The 22,198-nt window shown below is 41.1% G+C and overlaps 1 protein-coding gene across 1 annotated transcript; it reads left to right on the top strand.

Moving 5' to 3' along the window:
• Positions 1–255: 255 nt before the first annotated feature.
• LOC137301271 (sialic acid-binding Ig-like lectin 14) lies at positions 256–14,556 on the top strand. Its single transcript, XM_067970729.1, has 5 exons — positions 256–304; positions 842–1,189; positions 4,708–5,010; positions 10,304–10,624; positions 14,462–14,556. Exons 1-5 carry the CDS (start codon positions 256–258, stop codon positions 14,554–14,556), a joined length of 1,116 nt encoding a protein of 371 aa, XP_067826830.1.
• Positions 14,557–22,198: the final 7,642 nt, after the last annotated feature.

The raw sequence follows: 22,198 nt of genomic DNA, 5'->3' as shown, positions 1-22,198 counted from the left end.
ACTATTTCCATTACGTCATAACATAACCACTAACAAGTCAAAAAGAAAAACACATTTCCTATCTCCTGTCATTAAACTTGGTTCATGAGAGGAATCGTGTCTGTATTTATATCACAGTTCGTCCCTTACAGGAATAAATACAAATAATAGAGAGGAGACACCCTCATGTACTAAACAAGTATGAAATCAGGATTAGAGCTCAATAAAGTATAATATCTGAAAGGAAGGAATATAATGAACAGTAAAATGGGAAGCATGTTAGCGCAGCTGATCGCACTTCTACTTCCAGGGACGAGTATAGTAGGTAAGTGATCTGATTAAAGTCTTTTAACATTCAATCCTTGAATTAAATTTACTGGCAACAAGTAGCTGTTACTGACAACAAGTGCGGAGTATTCTGAAGTACAGCTGAAGAATTGATCAATAACAGTGTTCAGAATAACAGTTCCAAAATAAAGTTAGTTAATATGTTAATACAGACATTTCTTTGACTGGTTCCTGTTTCAATAGAATAAAATGATAGAAAAATCCTCCAGTAAGTAGAGCTCTGGCTCAACATTTGCAGTGAGGGTTTATACTGTCTGTTAATTGAGAGGGTCAGGCACTGAAATCCAGATTGTTCAGTTTGACCGGTCTTGTTACAGAATAATTATATACTGCTAAAATAAATACCAGGTCAAATTCGCCTAACACATTTTGTTATTACAATACTTTGATTTGTTTTCTTCCTGTGTAAATACTGTGAAATTTGTGTCATCTGCTGTGTTTCATCGTGTGATTCGATTTACAATGTTTTCGGTAGATGTGTTTGATTGGCAGATAATGCATTTTATTCCATCAGGTGTCCCACACCTTGGGAAGGTGACTCAGCCGCCTCTGGTCAGTGTCCTGAGAGGAAAGTCAGTCACAATAAACTGTACATTTATTTATAATGGAACTAATAGTGAATGGGTCTATACAGCTTGGTACAAGACATCTCCACTGGCCCCTTATGTTCAAAATGAAGAGAATACCCTGATCTGCATTCCCGACGGTACTCCGGGTGGTTTTAGCCACTGTATTGCATCACTGAAGATTGAACGTGCTTCTTTTGATCACTCTGAATATAATTACACCTGTTTGGCGCAGATACCGACAGTCTCCCCGCCGTTAGAGAGAAGGGGACAAGGAACATGGATACAGATTTATGGTAAAGTATTTGCATATAGTGTTGCAGTTAGATAACAACGTCATTTATATTTTACACACATACATAATATAACTACAGATACCAGTCTCAGGCTTAATGCAGTGTGCACTAGCAGACCTAAATTGTAGGACAGGCTGTGCTTATTCGGCTCTGTGCATGTGCGCTTGTACACAAGCTTCTAGAGAGGCATAGGGCAGCTAGTTGTTACTGTTGTGAGGAAATGAGTACAGGAGTCCACTTTCTCATCTATATTTCCATCCAAAAGCTTTGAAATGTCGCACTTCGGATGTTGTACTTCAAAGCGTGAAAAGTTTGAAAAAGAGGAAGAAAAACAACTAATCAGGCTGTTTTTTTTTAATGGGAACCTTAAAATTTATCCGCACTTTTCAATCTGAAAACTTTCCTCACCAAATAGCAATGAAACTCTAACCTCAGACTGTGGTTGTTTATAGGAACTGCATTATATGCCTTTAAATGGACAGGCTGCCTTAAACACAGCTCCATTTTAACAGCAGAATAACACATTGTACGTTTTATAAATATAATGCTACTGCTGTTAAAAAAGAGTTTCATCTGACTTACTAGGAGCAATGAGAAAGGAGATCTCTGGTAACGTTTATTATCCTGTGCCCAGGCACTTTTGAAATGTGATTCATGAGGGTCTAGAGTTGACCTACACCTGAAACAAACTCCAAGTAGTGAAAGACTATCGATTGGAATTTCAAAACTCCTTGCCCCAGTTTACAAATTCCTTCATGTTCTCACGTCATACCAACTTTCCAATCTCCTCCAGTCTTATATCATAGCCTATGTCCTTTGGTCCATCAATCCTGGCCACCTGTATATCTCTAACACTGCCCCCCCCCACCCACCATATGCCATTGATGCATAGCCATTACAGCCACCATGGTCCACTCTCTGGACTCCCTTGCTAAATCTTTTCAGCTTACTGCGTCTCTCCCAACATTCCTATTACTGCTTGATGTCCATGCTGTGAAGTGCCCTGGGACTTTTTTATTACGTTAAAGGCATGTTGTTGGAGGTGGTCTCACAATTCTTGCTTTAATGTATAAGGAGTCTGATCGCCAACCCAACTTTTGAGTGGCATTAATGCAGGCAAAAAAAAACTACTGCCCATTGGCATGAAAATAGAAATATAATTGCACAGTATGCCAATCGGTGCCTTCACCCATTGGGCCTTTTTATACAAAGTGCCATGCGATTTTTGTTACATTATTAAAGGTACTAACTCAATGCAAGCTGTCATTGCCATTAATGCAATCAAATATGGCAAACTCTATTACTATGTAAACCAAACATATTGTTTGATATGCAATTGTTAACGTTACAGTCGCCTTACAGTTTACAAATTATGTTTGATTTATGGTGATTCACAGCTGCAGCATTTAAGAAAAAAAAGTTATTTGATTCCTGGTAGCATCTGATTTAGTAGCTTCAAATGCAGTAATTTCATTTAAACATTTTCAGTGGCTGATTTTGCAATGTAAGTACAGTTTCTACAAGGCACAAGTCAGGAGTGTGATGGAATAGTCTCCATTTGCCTCGATGAGTGCAGCTTCAATAACACTCAAGAAGCTCAACACCATCCAGGACAAAGCAGCCCCCTTGATTGGCACCCCACCCACCACCTTAAACATTCACTCCCTTCACCACCGGCACACCGTGGCTGCAGTGTGTACCATACATAGGACGCACTGCAGCAACTCGCCAAGGCTTCTTCGACAGCACCTCCCAAACCCGCGAACTCTACCACCTAGAAGGACAAGGGCAGCAGGCACATGGGAACACTACCACCCGCACGTTCCCCTCCAAGTCACACACCATCCCGACTTGGAAATATATCACCGTTCCTTCATCGTCACTGAGTCAAAATCCTGGAACTCCCTACCTAATAGCACTGTGGGAGAACCTTCACCACACGGACTGCAACGATTCAAGAAGGCGGCTCACCACCACCTTCTCAAGGGCAGTAAGGCCTTGCCAGTGACGTCCACATCCCATGAACGAATAAAAAAAAGTCTAATCCTCATAACTCAAAGTTACTTAATTCAAATTATCTGATAATTCAACTTTTCTGGCAAAAATGTATACTTTCCTTCATTATTTATATCACTTAATTCAAATTTCAGGATAATTCCATTTTTTAAACACAAAACATGTCTTTGAATTATCCGGTTATAATAAGTTACATTCTTCACTTCTAGTTATACCATTGTATCACAGATTTCGAAAAAAATTCCTGAGAAGAATTTACTCATTTTTTCACTAGAAATTGACAAGTTTACAAACCGTGCAATTTCCAAAAATCTTTCTATTTCTGGGACTCTCAGAAGATTTATTTCTACCTGCCTCTTTGGGTGCATATGTCATCTGGCGTCCTTTGTAGTGTTTATTTATTTTCCTTTCATTTGTAACATGTTAAAAACAAGGGAACTTACAGAAATTTTTACAATTGCAAACTTTTGTTAAGCTTACACTCTGGTTACTGGAGTACTCCAGTGTAAAACAGACAGGCGTACTGCCTATATTGGACGAAGCTACATTGCAATGTTGCTAACATGTCAGATTATGTAGAGTTTCTTCAATTATTTGGATCTCTTACAATTATTTGATAAATAAGTGTTTTAATTCATCAGTAGCAGTAGCTTTCTGTCGAATTAATCAATATCAAAATGTGCCCAAAACTGACAATGTTGAAAGTACACTTACCAGGTTACTGCATTTTATCGGGTAGCAATTAACTGATACAATTATGGATAATCTGATTATTTGCTGTCATATCTTGTAGTCACATGCAGCAGAAAGCATCAGAGGACCTATTTTAACTTTAGTTAGAAACCATTTTTTAAATATACCCACCGTGCCAGTACCAACATTTAATATTTCTGGCTCTTCCTTCTCATAATTTCATGCATTGTACTTTATCTCCTTCTCTAGAACCTCCTGAAGTTTCTACTTGGCTGGTGCATTGGTTGCAGTACCTGCTCTGCCAAGGGCTTTTACTCTGAGAATATCTCTTTTACTTGGATAAATCATGGAACAAAGATCTCTACAAATGTCACTACATTGACCACAAAAAGAACTCGTGATGGTACATCTGTTGTCACCAGACAGCTTGAGGTTGTTCCTAAAGTGGGGGACCAAGGAGCTGTCTGTCGGGGATCTAGAGTGACATTAGTGTAATTCTCTAACATATATTATGTTTCTTGATTCTTTTGATCTAGAGAAAAGGCTACTTTAACTACTGCTGTGTCTCCATTGAACCAAAATAACAGGTTCTGCATGAAACTACAACGAAGTGTATTTAAATTTAAAATTAACTATTTATTCAGCTATAAATTATTTTACATTATGATACTCAATACATTTTCAGAATGGCAGCACTATGAATCTCTAATAATGTTGCCATTAACTTCACTGGACATGATGTTAATAAATATTCACTGTAGAATATGTTCTTTATAGTTTCATATATTCTGTTTTGTCCTCTCTCTCAGAACCTCCTGAAGTTTCTATTGTAGATGGTGCTTTGGTTGCTGGACGTAAGTCCAGCCTGACCTGTTCTGCAAAGGGGTTGTACTCTGAGAATATCTCCTTTATTTGGGCATGTCATGGAATAAACATCTCCACAAACGTCACTACACTGATCACAAAAAGAACTGGTGATGGTACATCTGTTGTCACCAACCGACTTGAGATCGTCCCTAAAGTGAGAGACCACGGAACCGTCTGTAGATGTCAGATCAATCATGTGACTTTCAGACAGCCAGTAATAAATGAGGTCATTCTACATGTTTTGTGTGAGTATTATCCTTAACATTATTGTTATTTTTAGTAATGTTTAAGAATATAGGGTATAAGAAAAATGCTCACTGTCCGATTAGCAATTCCACTTTCGTCTGTGGTTTAGTTTACAACTGCGTCAGTTTGGTTCATTCAATAGCGCACTCACTCCTGCACGAGAAAGTTGTGGCTTTTAACTACATGCCATGATTTGACCTCATAATCTAGGCTGGAAGTCACATAGAGTACTGAGAATGTGCTTCATTGCTGGAGGTGCCGTCCTTCGGGTATGTTAAACCAAGGTCCTGGCTGCTGGTTCAGGTCGATGCTGATGATCCCGTGGCTCTAATTGAGGAAAAGCAGGTAGTTACCCAGTGTGCTGATCAATAATCCCCCTAGCAGCAAATACCTACAGTAAACAGATTAACTAATTGTTCACTGCATGGAGGGTTTGGGATACCTCTGGCCTTGAATGGTTGTTGCGTTCAACTGCATGAAATGTAAGAATTTTGCTTACTTTTAAGGTTGCGACTGGCACAAATTGACAGTAAGACCAATTCGTTCAAAACAACTGGGAAAGATTTATTAAACACATGCGTCCATATAGTTTAATAAACAGGGCAGTAATGTACAGGTATTATATGGGCTTTACTTCCCGTTTTTCCCTTAGGTGACGGAGCGTGCTGACTCGGTATCCTTAAGTTCTTGTTCTGGCCTTTAGGGAACCTTCCTGGCTCATTGTCCTTCTCCACCGTGTGGTCTGAACTTGGCATCCCTCTCATACCTTTTGAGTGCATGGCCACCTCATGCACAATTCTGTTGGGCCCGGCGATTAATGCAGCCTCAGCTACATGGCCAATCTTCAATTGGTTCCTTTGCTCATGTACAGGCCTTGGCCTATAGTGTCCCTTTTGTTAAGTACCTCGTTTAGCTGGTGCTGGGCCATGATTAGATTAATCTGCAGTCTGGTGCCTCTTCAGCACTCATGTGTGCTCGTTGTGTTTCTTCCTGTCCAAGCCATGCTTCAATCACCTTGGCTATGTCACTTTCGGTTCAAGCCATGCTTCACTTCCTTGCCGAGTTCGGCAGGGCAGTCTTGTCAGACTCTGACCATTCAGGGAAAAGGCAGAGAAGTTCTTGCTGTGGGGTTTTTAAAACAACAGGGTTTCAACTGGCTTCGGCTGCCCCTACCGCCATAGTCTGAGCCAGCATGGCCATCCGATGCCTGTACACCGCCCAGGAGTCCCAGGAGGGGAGAGAGATCATGTACATCTTTATTATTTTAACAGCACAGTAATTCTTAGTATATTACCAGGCTTTCCACGTTATTTTTCCTACAAAAAACGGTCACTATACTCATTCATCGTGTGATGTGCCTTTGAAACATTCTGTTACAGAAATGCAAGTATGATTATAATATTTATTAAATTGTCTCTCAATTTTATCAATGCTACTATGGTCTGAACTCTTCCTCCTTGTTACTTCTAAACTGCAAATAAGACATTCTGCAAGCACTTTCTTTTACGCCTATCTTCTATGTTGAACTGAAAACCCATCGCACTGACCCCTACTGTAACTCAGTCTCTACCAAGACCTCCAAATTGTACAACATCTCAGTCTTCCTTTCCTCTTACAATCATCAGGCTTTAAAAACCAAAACTGGGCATCACTTGACAACTAATACCTGATTAACCTCATCTACACTTTTCTAGCTTGCTCTAGGAGTCTTTTTCTCAATATAAAACAAAAGGGTTGATGTCTCGGAGCGGCTGCAGGACATTCTGGAGGGGGAGGGTGAACAGCCAGTTGTCGTGGTGCATATAGGCACCAACGACATAGGTAAAAAACAGGATGAGGTCCTACAAGCTGAATTTAGGGAGTTAGGAGTTAAACTAAAGAGTAGGACCTCAAAGGTAGTAATCTCAGGATTGCTACCAGTGCCACGGGTTAGTCAGAGTAGGAATGACAGGATAGCTAAGATGAATACGTGGCTTGAGAGATGGTGCAAGCTGGAGGGATTCAAATTCCTGGGCCATTGGAACCGGTTCTGGGGGAGGTGGGACCAGTACAAATTGGACGGTCTGCATCTGGGCAGGACTGGAACCAATGTCCTAGGGGGAGTGTTTGCCAGTGCTGTTGGGGAGGGTTTAAACTAATGTGGCAGGGGGATGGGAACCGATGCAGGAAGTCAGTGGGAAATAAAGTGGTGACAGAAACAAAAGGCAGTAAGGGAGAGTGTACAGAACATGACCGGACAGATGGTCTGAGAAAGCAGGGCAAAGACCAAGGGAAGTCTAGATTAAACTGCATTTATTTCAATGCAAGAAGTCTGATGGGCAAGGCAGATGAACTCAGGGCATGGATGAGTACATGGGACTGGGATGTTATAGCTATTACTGAAACATGGCTAAGGGAGGGGCAGGACTGGCAGCTCAATGTTCCAGGGTACAGATGCTATAGGAAAGATAGAGCAGGAGGTAAGAGAGGAGGGGGAGTTGCGTTCTTGATTAGGGAGAACATCACGGCAGTAGTGAGAGGGGATATATCCGAGGGTTCGCCCACTGAGTCCATATGGGTAGAACTGAAAAATAAGAAGGGAGAGATCACTTTGATAGGATTGTACTACAGACCCCCAAATAGTCAACGGGAAATTGAGGAGCAAATATGTAAGGAGATTACAGACAGCTGCAAGAAAAATAGGGTGGTAATAGTAGGGGACTTTAACTTTCCCAACATTGACTGGGACAGCCATAGCATTAGGGGCTTGGATGGAGAGAAATTTGTTGAGTGTATTCAGGAGGAATTTCTCATTCAGTATGTGGATGGCCCGACTAGAGAGGGGGCAAAACTTGACCTCCTCTTGGGAAATAAGGAAGGGCAGGTGACAGAAGTGTTAGTGAGGGATCACTTTGGGACCAGTGATCATAATTCCATTAGTTTTAAGATAGCTATGGAGAAGGATAGGTCTGGCCCAAAAGTTAAAATTCTAAATTGGGGAAAGGCCAATTTTGATGGTATTAGACAGGAACTTTCAGAAGTTGATTGGGAGAGTCTGTTGGCAGGCAAAGGGACGTCTGGTAAGTGGGAGGCTTTCAAAAGTGTGTTAACCAGGGTTCAGGGTAAGCACATTCCTTATAAAGTGAAGGGCAAGGCTGGTAGAAGTAGGGAACCTTGGATGACTCGGGAGATTGAGGCACTAGTCAAAAATAAGAAGGAGGCATATGACATGCATAGGCAGCTGGGATCAAGTGGATCCCTTGAAGAGTATAGAGATTGCCGGAGTAGAGTTAAGAGAGAAATCAGGAGGGCAAAAAGGGGATATGAGATTGCTTTGGCAGATCAGGCAAAGGTGAATCCAAAGAGCTTCTACAAATACATAAAGGGCAAAAGGGTAACTAGGGAGAGAGTAGGGCCTCTTAAGGATCAAAAAGGTCATCTAAGTGCGGAACCACAAGAGATGGGTGAGATCCTGAATGAATATTTCACATCGGTATTTACGGTTGAGAAAGGCATGGATGTTAGGGAACTTGGGGAAATAAATAGTGATGTCTTGAGGAGTGTACATATTACAGAGAGGGAGGTGCTGGAAGTCTTAACGCGCATCAAGGTAGATAAATCTCCGGGACCTGATGAAATGTATCCCAGGACGTTATGGGAGGTTAGGGAGGAAATTGCGGGTCCCCTAGCAGAGATATTTGAATCATCCACCGCTACAGGTGAGGTGCCTGAAGATTGGAGGGTAGCAAATGTTGTGCCTTTGTTTAAGAAGGGCGGCAGGGAAAAGCCTGGGAACTACAGACCAGTGAGCCTGACATCTGTAGTGGGTAAGTTGTTAGAGGGTATTCTGAGGGACAGGATCTACAGGCATTTGGAGAGGCAGGGACTAATTAGGAACAGTCAGCATGGTTTTGTGAGAGGAAAATCATGTCTCACGAATTTGATTGAGTTTTTGGAAGGGGTAACCAAGAAGATAGATGAGGGCTGTGCAGTAGACGTGGTCTACATGGACTTCAGCAAAGCATTTGACAAGGTACCGCATGGTAGGTTGTTACATAAGGTTAAATCTCATGGGATCCAAGGTGAGGTAGCCAATTGGATACAAAATTGGCTTGACGACAGAAGACAGAGGGTGGTTGTCGAGGGTTGTTTTTCAAACTGGATGCCTGTGTCCAGCGGTGTGCCTCAGGGATCGGTGCTGGGTCCGCTGTTATTTGTTATTTATATTAATGATTTGGATGAGAATTTAGGAGGCATGGTTAGTAAGTTTGCAGATGACACCAAGATTGGTGGCATTGTGGACAGTGAAGAAGGTTATCTAGGATTGCAACGGGATCTTGATAAATTGGGCCAGTGGGCCGATGAATGGCAGATGGAGTTTAATTTAGATAAATGTGAGGTGATGCATTTTGGTAGATCGAATCGGGCCAGGACCTACTCCGTTAATGGTAGGGCGTTGGGGAGAGTTATAGAACAAAGAGATCTAGGAGTACAGATTCATAGCTCCTTGAAAGTGGAGTCACAGGTGGATAGGGTGGTGAAGAAGGCATTCAGCATGCTTGGTTTCATTGGTCAGAACATTGAATGCAGGAGTTGGGATGTTTTGTTGAAGATGTACAGGGCATTGGTGAGGCCACACTTGGAGTACTGTGTACAGTTCTGGTCACCCTATTATAGAAAGGATATTATTAAACTAGAAAGAGTGCAGAAAAGATTTACTAGGATGCTACCGGGACTTGATGGTTTGACTTATAGGGAGAGGTTAGACAGACTGGGACTTTATTCCCTGGAGAGTAGGAGGTTAAGGGGTGATCTTATAGAAGTCTATAAAATAATGAGGGGCATAGATAAGGTCGATAGTCAAAATCTTTTCCCAAAGGTAGGGGAGTCTATAACGAGGGGGCACAGATTTAAGGTGAGAGGGGAGAGATACAAAAGGATCCAGAGGGGCAATTTTTTCACTCAAAGGGTGGTGAGTGTCTGGAACGAGCTGCCAGAGGCAGTAGTAGAGGCGGGTACAATTTTGTCTTTTAAAAAGCATTTGGACAGTTACATGGGGAAGATGGGTATCGAGGGATATGGGCCAAGTGCAGGCAATTGGGACTAGCTTAGTGGTATAAACTGGGCGACATGGACATGTTGGGCCGAAGGGCCTGTTTCCATGTTGTAACTTCTATGATTCTATGATTCTATGAACTTGTATATATTTATGAATTAATTTACAGTTATTATATTTCTGCAAATGTAGTAAATTCAGGTTCTTTTCTATGTAGTTAGCATGGTACAAATCTTTTAATTCCATTTTACTGTTAGATGGACCACAAGATCCCAAAATAATATACAGGTTGAACAACACAGACAGTTACCATCCTGTGACCAGCAGTCCCATCATTGTCCCTCCTGACTCATTCCTGGAACTGAGATGCTCTGTGGATAGTAACCCAGCATCCTCTTTGATCTGGATGAAGGACAGGGAAAACCACACTGAGATGTTACAAATCGCAGCTGAATTAAATAGTTCAATAGTAAAGATAAAACATTTGCAGTCTGAAGATGGCGGAGTCTACTGGTGTACGGCAAACAACAGCTACGGCTGGGGAAACGCAAGTGTTTGGATAAAAGCTGAACAGGAAGGTAAATAGAAATTAAACAAAGAATGATTAATTTGATGCATGAATTGATAAGGTGACATTCTGTGACATGAACTGACAAAAATCACCCTATCCAGCAATTTAATTTGCAAAACATTGTAAAGGTGTGATGGATGTGGGCCGCATCCTTCATCACACATAACATATTTCTATTTTATATCTTGTTCGTATAAAACTATAGCTCAGATAATGTGCTGTGAGTTTATAATGGACATCTGTGAGTTGTTTTAAAGGAATTCTTTTGCCTTTGCCTTGAAGCCGAATACACAACACGATCTGAAGAATAACTACCAAATTAAGAGGCTATCTGACAGATTAAGAGGAGGTGACTTGCATCTATTTATGTTATTGCTGATAAACAAAACCATTGAAACACAGAAACATAGAAAATAGAAGCAGGAGTAGGCCATTCGGTCCTTCGAGCCTGCTCCGCCATTCAGTATGATCATGGCTGATCCTCTATCTCAATACCATATTCCCGCTCTCTCCCCATACCCCTTGATGCCTTTTGTGTCTAGAAATCTATCTAGCTCCTTCTTAAATATATTCAGTGACTTGGCCTCCAAAGCCTTCTGTGGTAGAGAATTCCACAGGTTCACCACCCTCTGAGTAAAGAAATTTCTCCTCATCTCAGTCCTAAATGTCCTACCCCATTTCCTGAGACTATGACCCCTTGTTCTGGACCCCCAGCCAGGGGAAACATCCTCCCTGCATCCAGTCTGTCTAGCCCTGTCAGAATTTTATATGTTTCAATGAGATCCCCCTCATTCTTCTAAACTCTAGTGAATACAGGCCTAGTCGACCCAATCTCTCCTCATACGACAGTCCTACCATCCCAGAGATCAGTCTAGTGAACCTTCGCTGCACTCCTTCTATGGCAAGTATATCCTTTCTTAGGTAAGGAGACCAAAACTGCACACAATACTCCAGGTGTGGTCTCACCAAGGCCCTGTATAACTGCAGTAAGACATCCTTGCTCCTGTACTCAAATCTTCTTGCAATGAAGGCCAACATACCATTTGTCTTCCCAACTGCTTGCTGCACCTGCATGTTTGCTTTCAGCGACTAGTGTACAAGGACACACAGGTCTCTTTGTACATCAACATTCCCCAATCTATCACCATTTAAATAATACTCTGCCTTTCTGTTTTTCCTTCCAAAGTGGCTAACTTCACATTTATCCACATTATACTGCATCTGCCATGTATTTGCCCACTCACTCAACTTGTCTAAATTGCCTTGAAGCCTCTTTGCATCCTCCTCACAACTCACAATCCCAATTAGTTTTGTGTCATCAGCAAATTTGAAAATATTACATTTGGTTCCCTCATCCAAATCATTGATATATACTGTGAATAGCTAGGGCCCAAGTACTGATCCTTGCGGTACCCCACTAGTCACTGCCTGCCACCCAGAGAAAGAACCATTTATTCCTACTCTCTGTTTCCTGTGTGTTAACCAATTTTCAATCCATGCCAGAATGTTACCACCAATCCCATGTGCTTTCATTTTGCACACTAACCTCTTATGTGGGACTTCTGAAAATCCAAATAAATCACATCCACTGGTTCTCCCTCATCTATTCTACCAGTTACATCCTCAAAAAACTCCAGTGGATTTGTCAAACATGATTTCCCTTTCATAAATCCATGTTGACTTTGTCTAATCCCTTTGATATTTTCTAAGTGTCCTGTTATCACATCCTTTATAACAGACTCTAGCATTTTCCCTACTACTGATGTTAGGCTAACCGGTCTGTAGTTCCCTGTTTTCTCTTTCCCTCCTTTTTTAAATAGTGGCGTTACATTTGCCACCCGCCAATCTGCAGGAACTGTTCTATAATCTATAGAATTTTGGAAGATGACAACTAATGCATCCACTATTTCCATGGCTACCTCTTTTAGTACTCTGGGATGCAGATTATCAGGTCCTGGGGATTTATCGGCTTTCAGTCCCATTAATTTCTCCAGCACTATTTTATACTAATACTAATTTCCTTTCATTCCTCCTCACTAGTCCCTTGGTTCCCCAGCATTTCTGGGAAGTTATTTGTGTCCTCTTCCGTGAAGACAGAACCAACGTATTTCTTCAATTGCTCTGTCATTTCTCTGTTCCCCATTATAAATTCTCCCGTTTCTGACTATAAGGGATCAGGTTAAGATTAGTGGTTAATGTCTCTAGTTTATGAAATTATACTGTCAGCATATTTACTACTGTGAGAAGAATGGAGATCATTGTCTGTGATTGTCACACTTGCCAGACAGAAATTCCAAGAAACCTTGTTTCAAGCCTGTAAACATCTGCCCAGACAGTGATGGGCCTTCTATCCATATCATGATCTATTCAGATGATAGAAATATTAATATTATAGTTACTGGCCTGTTGAGAAAGAACCGGGAGCATAAAAGGTGCTAGGCTCTTCTTCATGTGAAGTGAAGGGTATATCCAAAGAGCAGCCTTTGGCTGTTTATATCAGAAATTGTATTTCTGTGTTACAATAACGAGACTCCATTCTGTGGGTGTCTTGTGTAAAAGATCATCAAAGGACTTTGTTTTAAGAGTCTGGACAGACACTTGCAGATTCTAGTGAGCTTTATTATTTTCAAGTCAGGAAATTCTTATGTTGTTCAGCTGAATTAATTTGCTTTGCTTCTGTGTGAATTTTTTTCTTATAATAAATTTGATTTTAGTGTGAATTATATGGCCTGACAGCGTGATTTTTTCATGTTTCAAAGGGGCCAAGAGTGCATGGTGGCATTCCATGCACCTTTCGGTATGAGATAGCTCAGTAAAAGGGTAGGTACTAGCCCAGACACAAGATTTTGGACAGCCTACAGAAACTGTCTCAAAAACAAAATACTGTGGATGCTGGAAATCTGAAATAAAAGCAGAAAATACTCAGCAGGTCAGGCAGTATCTGTAGAGAGAGAAACAGGGTTAACATTACAGGTCGATGACCTTTCATCAGAACTGGAAGACGTTAGAGATTTAACATTTATAAGCAAGTACAGAACATAGGGGTGGTGGGGGTGGAAAAAACAAAAGAGATGGTCTCTGTTTGGGTGGAGGGCAGGAGTGATGAAATGACAAAAGGGTTGATGGTGTGAGGCAAAAGGGGTGATAATGGGACAATAAAGAAACAAAAGATGGGCCCGGAGGAGATGTAAATGGTTAGAGCAGTACTATAACCAGCACCTGCTGTCCAAGAAAATGGGAGCAATGGTTCAGATCTAGTGTTAAATTCAATGTTAAGGCTGGAAGGTTGTAAAGTGCCTAATGGAAAGATGAGGTGCTGTTCCTTGAGTTTGCGATGAGCTTAATTGGAACAGTGTAGGAGGCCAAGGATAGAAAGATCAGAGTGGGAGTGGGATGGAACCCCCCACCGCTTTTTTTTCCTGGCTCTGTACTTGCTTATAAACCGTTAAATCTCCAACTTCCTCCAGTTGTGATGAAAGGCCATCAATCTGAAACGTTAAGTCCGTTTCTCTCTCCACCGATGTCACCTGAACTGCTGAGTTTCTCCAGCATTTTCTGTTTTTATTGTAGAAACTGCATGTTGTTGTGAGCACGGATGGAGTCTGAGGGGAAGAAGCCTGAACTACAACAACTGGGTTTTTAAAAATCTTGGTTGCCTCACTTCTGTCGATCAGAAGTTTGTAAGGATAGATTGAAATGAGGTGTTTCTGTCCACCAGTTTGAATATTTTTGGTGTGGCGTGTAATGGAGTGATGGGATCTTTAGTCTTGGTATTGTTTTTTAAAACTTGCTAAAGGTTCTTTGTTTAAAAATGTCAAACTGATCTTTCACAAACTTCTTGCAGATTCCACTTTGATTTGGATTTTTGTTATAAGATTCATTGCTGTTGCTGCATTCATTTTTATTCTAACCACACTGAGCTGCTTGGTTAATTGCTGAGTAACAGGTAAGAATATTAAGCTTAAGTCTCCAAGAAGCTATAAGATATTGATATTTTCCTTTCAATCAGTAATGGTAAAATAATGCAACTTTCGCACCTAATGTAATCATTGTTGTCTTTTAGAAATATGCCTCAGTAAATGAATTGCTCTGTGGAGCATCAGTCTGTTGTTCATTGTTATATAACTTTCTGTTAGATTGCTTTATTGAAGACATGTGAGTGTATTTGTGTATATGTGCAGAATTGTTTAAATTACCATTTAGTTAATAACCAGGAGGAAGGTCTAATTCGAGGAAGTAGAGTTGGTCAAGGGAGTGGTGGTAGCCATTTTGTTCCTCTCTGCTTGTTTGTGAAACTATCTCACAATACAAACCTAACCAGCAGGAAAATGCATACCAGAGACTTGTGAATTTAGATAATGTGGTGTCCATATCTAGTGCTAAATGAAGTACAAATTCATCAATCATAACAGGAAAAATGTGGGTGCAAATCTGCTGAAAGAAGAGTAAACGATCATATAATATTTATTACCAGAGAATGAGAGAAACTTGGGTACAAAAAAGACTATAATTCTACCCTCACTGGCCCCAGAATGTCAGGCCTATTGTATATTTTTTCTGTTCTGGTTTTCTTTGCTATTAAAATAATTTTTGCTTAATTTCTACAAACTAAACAGTCTTCAATTTTATATTTTAGGAGCTGACTATTTTCACTGCGACAATGTCTTACATGAAAAGCTACATTGCTCTTTCTAATAGAGTGTCATCATCAAACATTTGAAGCTTACTCTGCATTGTCCAAAAAAACTGTTATGGGGAAAAAAAAAGTATGAACAAAAATACTTTAAAATGGTGACTGGTTCCTTGTTTTTACTTTCTTACTTTCACCCTCTACAATGGAAGAAATGATTGAACACTGTTGAAAGTCACAATGCTCCAATATTTACTGAGTGATCTTCGATCAGTAGTGTGACTGACAACATGGTAAATTCCTCTGCCCTTCCATCTTTACGCAACAAATCTCAAGATTTCATTTAAAATGCATCATATTGTTAAAATAACTTTCGTTTTCATTATTTTATTGATAATTCAAATGACACAAGCTAACAATTCATTTCTACTTGCTCTTCATAAGCATTTGTGCTTGATAATAGAAGTTGAAGTGTAATAAAATGTTCAATGCCTGCTCATAAGGGAAGTTTTTTTTAATCAATGTGGAATTGCAAAACAAGAAATAAAGCCTTCACACATCTGTATGATTACAATTTTCTCCTGCTGCTGAAAGCACCAACTCATGCTGAGATGCTGTTACACGGCCACTGGCAACCTTTCAGTATCTCTACCAATTGGTCATTTATCATGTGAGAATGGCGAGAGGCCTTTCAACAGGCCCCATAAATGAGCCTGACCTTACCCTTACTCTAACCTCAATGCATATGCATCAGGAACAGGAATCCTGGCTAATTCTTTCCTCTCTTTCGGACAGGGAAGCTGATGTCATCAGCCAATGGCACATGCAGGAGAATGAACTTTGGACCTTCCTGGCCTGTAATGCTTAACATTTACTCATTAAGACCATGGAGAGATTATACATTGTGCTGCACAATCCTGACATAAACTGGAGGTGGACAGCTAATAACGACAGCTAAGTCGTTAATAAATATTGTGAATAATTGAGGCAATATTTATTAACGACTTAGATGAAGGCATAGAAAGTCTCATATCTAAGTTTGCCGATGACACAAAAATTGGTGGCATTGTAAGCAGTGTAGATGAAAACATAAAATTACAGAGCAATATTGATAGATTAGGTGAATGGGCAAAACTGTGGCAAATGGAATTCAATGTAGACAAATGTGAGGTCATCCACTTTGGATCAAAAAAGGATAGAACAGGGTACTTTCTAAATGGTAAAAAGTTAAAAACAGTGGATGTCCAAAGGGACTTAGGGGTTCAGGTACATCGATCATTGAAATGTCATGAACAGGTGCAGAAAATAATCAATAAGGCTAATGGAATGCTGGCCTTTATATCTAGAGGACTAGAGTGCAAGGGGGCAGAAGTTATGCTGCAGCTATACAAAACCCTGGTTAGACCGCACCTGGAGTACTGTGAGCAGTTCTGGGCACCGCACCTTCGGAAGGTCATCATGGCCTTGGAGGGAGTGCAGCATCGGTTTACTAGAATGATACCCGGACTTCAAGGGTTTCGAAGGTTAAGGGGTGATCTGATCGAAGTTTGTAAGATATTAAGGGGAACAGATAGGGTGGATAGAGAGAAACTATTTCCACTGGTTGGGGATTCTAGGAGTAGGGGGCACAGTCTAAAAATTAGAGCCAGACCTTTCAGGAGTGAGATTAGAAAACATTTCTGCACACAAAGGGTGGTAGAAGTTTGGAACTCTCTTCCACAAACGGCAATTGATACTAGCTCAATTGCTAAATTTAAATGTGAGAGAGATAGCTTTTTGGCAACGAAAGGTATTAAGGGATATGGGCCAAAGGCAGGTATATGGAGCTAGATCACAGATCAGCCATGATCTTATCAAATGGCGGAGCAGGCACGAGGGGCTGAATGGCCTACTCCTGTTCCTATGTTCCTAATAAAACTAGATTGGACAGTGGTCAGCAACTGCATATACTGACTTATAATGGCAAAAGTGGGAGAGCAGTTGGAGCAACACTTACAGATCAACTGTATTAATGTACCTCATCTGTATGCAGGGTAACTAGTCAAACTCTGTTTTTGTCATACAGTTTATAATATGATTCTGGGCAAATCATACATGCTGACCTTCCTTGTTTTGAGAGTCCTGTCTGCAGACAAGAATCAGCATGGACTGGACCTGTCTCCCCTCAATGTTGTTCCTACTCGAGTACGGCTGCTAATTGAAATGGTTCTGTCTTCTGCATGCGGTGGACAGGAATTCTCATGAAAACAGGAATTTGTGTTGACAGTATACAATGGCTGGCATCACTTCAAGTAGCAGCAGAGCTGAGGTAGATATGGGCTTGAAGGGAAAGGGAAGGGGGGAGAGTAAAAGGAGCAGCAAGAAATAGAAGGCAAAGGGAGGAAGGAAAGAAAGGGGAATGGGCAGAAACCGGCAGTGATGCATTGAGTACGAGCTGGTACTCTCCCTCTCCACTCCCTTTTAGTTAACACTGGCACTGCCCTTTCCCTACTCTCTCAGTTAATGCTGGTACCAGAGTGAAGCAGGGAGAAAGAGAGTAACAGCATCATCTGGGGGAGTGGATGGAAGGACAAATTACTCAGAGGGAGTGATTAGGGAGAGTGCCAGCTTCAGCTGAGGGACTTGGAGGAGGAAGAGAATGTCAGTATTAATTGTGAGGATTGGAGAAGGACAGATTGTCACTGTGAAAGGGTGAGTTGGATGGGGTACAATGTTTTTATGACAGATCTGAAGTGAGTAGAATGCCTAAATGAGCTGAGATGAAGGGTTGGATATGAAAGAGTGCAGGCCTGCTCGATCTGTTGTAAATCCAAGTCACTTTGTTTTTCTTTCTGAGAAAAAAATCAAGCTATTGTGAAGTATAAAAGGGCTTACAATTAACAGGGATGCAAACGTTTTAATGTGAGAATTCAAAACTTTTCAGGGTAACGGCCCTAACCTCCCTGGAAATGCACCACCAATTTTATGCCTTCAACATTTATAATTCCTCTTCAAGATTTCATACACTTATGTTTTTATTTCCTTAAACACAGTGAAGGAAGGTTAGAACCGTAGAACCGTAGACAAGATACAGCACAGAAGGGGGCCATTCGCCCCATTGTGTCCGCGCCGGCTCAAAGAACAACCAGGTGCCCATTCTAATCCCACCTTCCAGCACCTGGTCCGTAGCCCTGCAGCTTACAGCACTTTAGGTGCAGGTCCAGGTACTCTTTAAAAGAGCTGAGGGTCCCTGCCTCGACCACCAATACAGGCAGAAAATTCCATACACCCACCACCCTCTGGGTAAAAAAGTTTTTCCTCATGTCCCCTCTAATCCTTCTGCCAATCAGCTGAAATCTATGTCCTCTAGTTCTTGAACTCTCCGCTAGAGGAAACAGATACTTCCTGCCTATTCTATCTGGACCCCTCATAATTATGTACACCTCAATCAAGTCACCCATCAGCCTCCTCTGCTCCAAGGAAAACAACCCCAGCCTATCCAATCTCTCCTCGTAGCTGCAATTTTACGTCCTTCCTGTAATGTGGTGACCAGAACTGCGCACAATACTCCAGCTGTGGCCTTACCAGCGTTTTATACAGTTCCATCATTACATCCCTGCTTTTGTATACTATACCTCGGCTAATAACAGAGAGCATTCGTATGCCTTCTTCACAACCTTATCTACCTGTACTGCCACCTTCAGGGTCCTTTGCACATGCACTCCAAGGTCTCTCACTTCCTCTACCCCTCTCAATATATTCCCGTTTACTGCTTATTCCCTTTTACTGTTTGCCCTCCCTAAGTGTATTACCTCACACTTCTCCGGGTTGAACTCCATTTGCCACTTTTCCGCTCACTCCACCAACCCATTGATATCTTCTTGGAGTCTACAGCTATCCTCTTCACCATCAACTACACGACCAATTTTTGTGTCAGCTGCAAATTTGTCAATCATGCCCCCTACATTCAAGTCCAAATCATTAATATATACCACAAACAGCAAGGGACCCAACACTGAGCCCTGTGGCACACCACTGGAAACGGATTTCCATTCGCAAAGACATCCATCAACTTTTACCCTTTGTTTCCTGTTACTAAGCCAATTTTGGATCCAATTCACCACATTTCCCTGTATCCCATGGGCTTTTACCTTTCTGACCAGTCTGCCATGTGGGACCTTGTCAAATACCTTACTAAAATCCATGTAGACAACATCCACTGCACTACCCTCATCAATCCTCCTTGTCACGTCCTCAAAGAATTTAATCAGATTTGTAAGGCATGACCTTCCCTGAACAAATCCATGCTGAGTATCCCTGATTAAACCATGCCTTTCCAAGTGACAGTTTATCCTATCTCTCAGTATTGATTCTAATAGTTTGCCCACCACCGAGGTAAGACTGACCGGCCTATAATTGTTCGGCCTTTCCCTCATACCCTTTTTAAACAATGGTACTACATTTGCAGTCTTCCAGTCCTCCCGTACCTCCCCTGTATCTAGTGAGGATTGGAAAATGATCCTCAGAGCATCCGCTATTTCCTCCCTGGCTTCCTTCAATAGCCCAGGAAACAATCCATTCGGCCCTGGTGACTTATCAACTTTCAAGGATTCCAGTCCCTCTAGTACATCCTCTCTCATTATGTTTACCTTATCCAATATTTCACACCTCTCCTCTTTAACTACTATGTCCGGATCATCCCTTTCCTTTGTGAATACGGAGACAAAATATTCATTTGAAACCCTACCCACATCCTCTGCTTCTACACACAAGTTACCCTTATCATCCCTGATAGGTCCCACCTTTTCCTTAGCTATCCTCTTGTTCTTAAAGTACTGATAAAACATCTTTGGGTTTTCTTTAAACTTACTAACTAATATTTTTTCATGCCCTTTCTTTGCTTTCCTTATTTTCTTTTTTACATCATCCCTGTACATTCTATACTCCTCTAGGCTTTCTGCAGTATTTAGTTTTCTGTGACAGTCATAAGCTTTCTTTTTCTGCTTTATCTTGCCCCGTATACTTCTAGACAAAAGGCTGTACCACAATGATGTTGTCGGGAAGGCAGAAGTCTAAAGCAGATTGAATCTGCCCTCTTAGTTGGTTGAACTGATAGTTTTCAATGGTACTGGTTAATAGTTTCTACCATAAACGTTCAGTGGAACATTCAGAATGGCACAAAATCCACAAAAAAAACTGTGCTCAAAATCCACTTTTCTGCCGAGGGGAATTTCATGTCTATAATTTACAAATATTCAGATAGACCTCTTCATCTATTGAGAATTAATGGATGGAAGAGTGGGATCTGGAAGTACCTGTTTAAAAAGGAAAAGAAGTTGTAAATGTAACAAGAAGCAGCGTGGCCCCCAAATAAATGATCCAGTCATTAGTTGGTGTTATGTACATGGTGCAGATCAGTGCCACTTCTCTGTTTGATGGTGTTAGTCTGGTATTCTCGTCTGCTATTGTTTCCTACCCCAGTTCTGTTATTGTGGTTTTTGGATTTACCAAGGATCAGAACACAGTCCTAATAGTTAAAGCGGAATTCCCTACCTGATTGAATCTTTTAAGAATCTTTTGCTCTCAGAGTGAATCTATGATGTAAATTAAGTACATTTGTAGGGCTTTAATGCAGAAACCTGGAGCATATTTAGGCAATTTGATAAAGCAAGGTTTAAGTCTGCAAGGTGAAGGGAGAAACTAAGTTTGTGCCAAGGTTTTCCTCCACATCAGCCACCTCATCTATTCCCACTTTCCTGCTCACTCACCTATCGTATTTTTAAGGAACTGTCTAACCAAGTGACTAAATAAATCATGTTAAAATGAAACAATACTGGCATAAAAATTATACCCCACATAATAAATATGGAGGAGGCACAGTTCACACTGGAGCTGGTGAAAATTGTCCACTTTGATTATTACAACAAAGTAACAGATTCTTATAAGATTCCTATTTGATATTCCCTTGTTTTGCCAAAACAGAATTTTTTTTATTATTTTCTCCCCACTTTATCTGAAAGCATTGCTTCCTTGCCAGAATACTTTAGCCTGTGCCCACGTAGCCATTATTCTACATTGAGCCCAGACAGTGAGTGCCAATTGGCTATTTTACCACAGGGGACATTACAAGTGAGCTGCACCAATTCATCAGCAAACTAACAATGTTATATTAAAGTTGTGCACAAGGTGGAGCACTGGTTGTTAACACAGGGATAAAGCCGACAGTGCCATTACGCTACAGTTATACTTTGACTTTGTGCCAATTTAAAGCAGTTTCAGATATGCATTGATATCAATGTGGCAGTGTAAGTAAGGGGTCAGCTCACAATCTGACCCTGGAACGCACTAAAGGCAAGTGGTGTGAAAGTATGACCAGAAAGCCATCTCACATGGTTTGAATGCACACAAACTACATGGTGAGAAGCCACATTTTAAAAGTGCAATTCCATCCAATGGACAATGTGAAAATTTTGTATGGAGTCTTTTTATTGTTATGAGGAAGAAGATACTCCCAACCACCCCTGATAACAGTCAAAACTAACCACCAGAGAGTGGGGCACTCAACATGCATCGAAGCACTGAGCTGTTTTTTGGGTCAGCCATGGCTTAGTTGGAAGCACTCTCACCCCTGAGTCAGTAGGTCATGGTTCAAGTTACACTCATAATGCACATAATCTAGGCTGACACTTCGGTGCAATACTGAGGTAGTACTGCACTGATGGAGCTGCCATCTTTCAGATGAGACGTTAAACTGAACCCCATTCTGCACTCTCAGGTGCACCTAAGAGATCCCATGCATTATTTGAAGAAGTGTAAGGAATCTTACAACACCAGGTTATAGTCCAACAATTTTATTTTTTTTAAATCACAAGCTTTCGGAGATTATCCCCTTCGTCAGGTGAATGAGTGAAAAGGTTCTCAAATCGCATATCTTATATTAGGCTGGGACAGCATCACACCAATCAAAAGGTG

Source organism: Heptranchias perlo, chromosome 33 (assembly GCF_035084215.1).
Source record: "Heptranchias perlo isolate sHepPer1 chromosome 33, sHepPer1.hap1, whole genome shotgun sequence".
Classification (NCBI taxonomy): domain Eukaryota; kingdom Metazoa; phylum Chordata; class Chondrichthyes; order Hexanchiformes; family Hexanchidae; genus Heptranchias; species Heptranchias perlo.
This window is presented reverse-complemented; position numbering and strand designations above follow the sequence as displayed.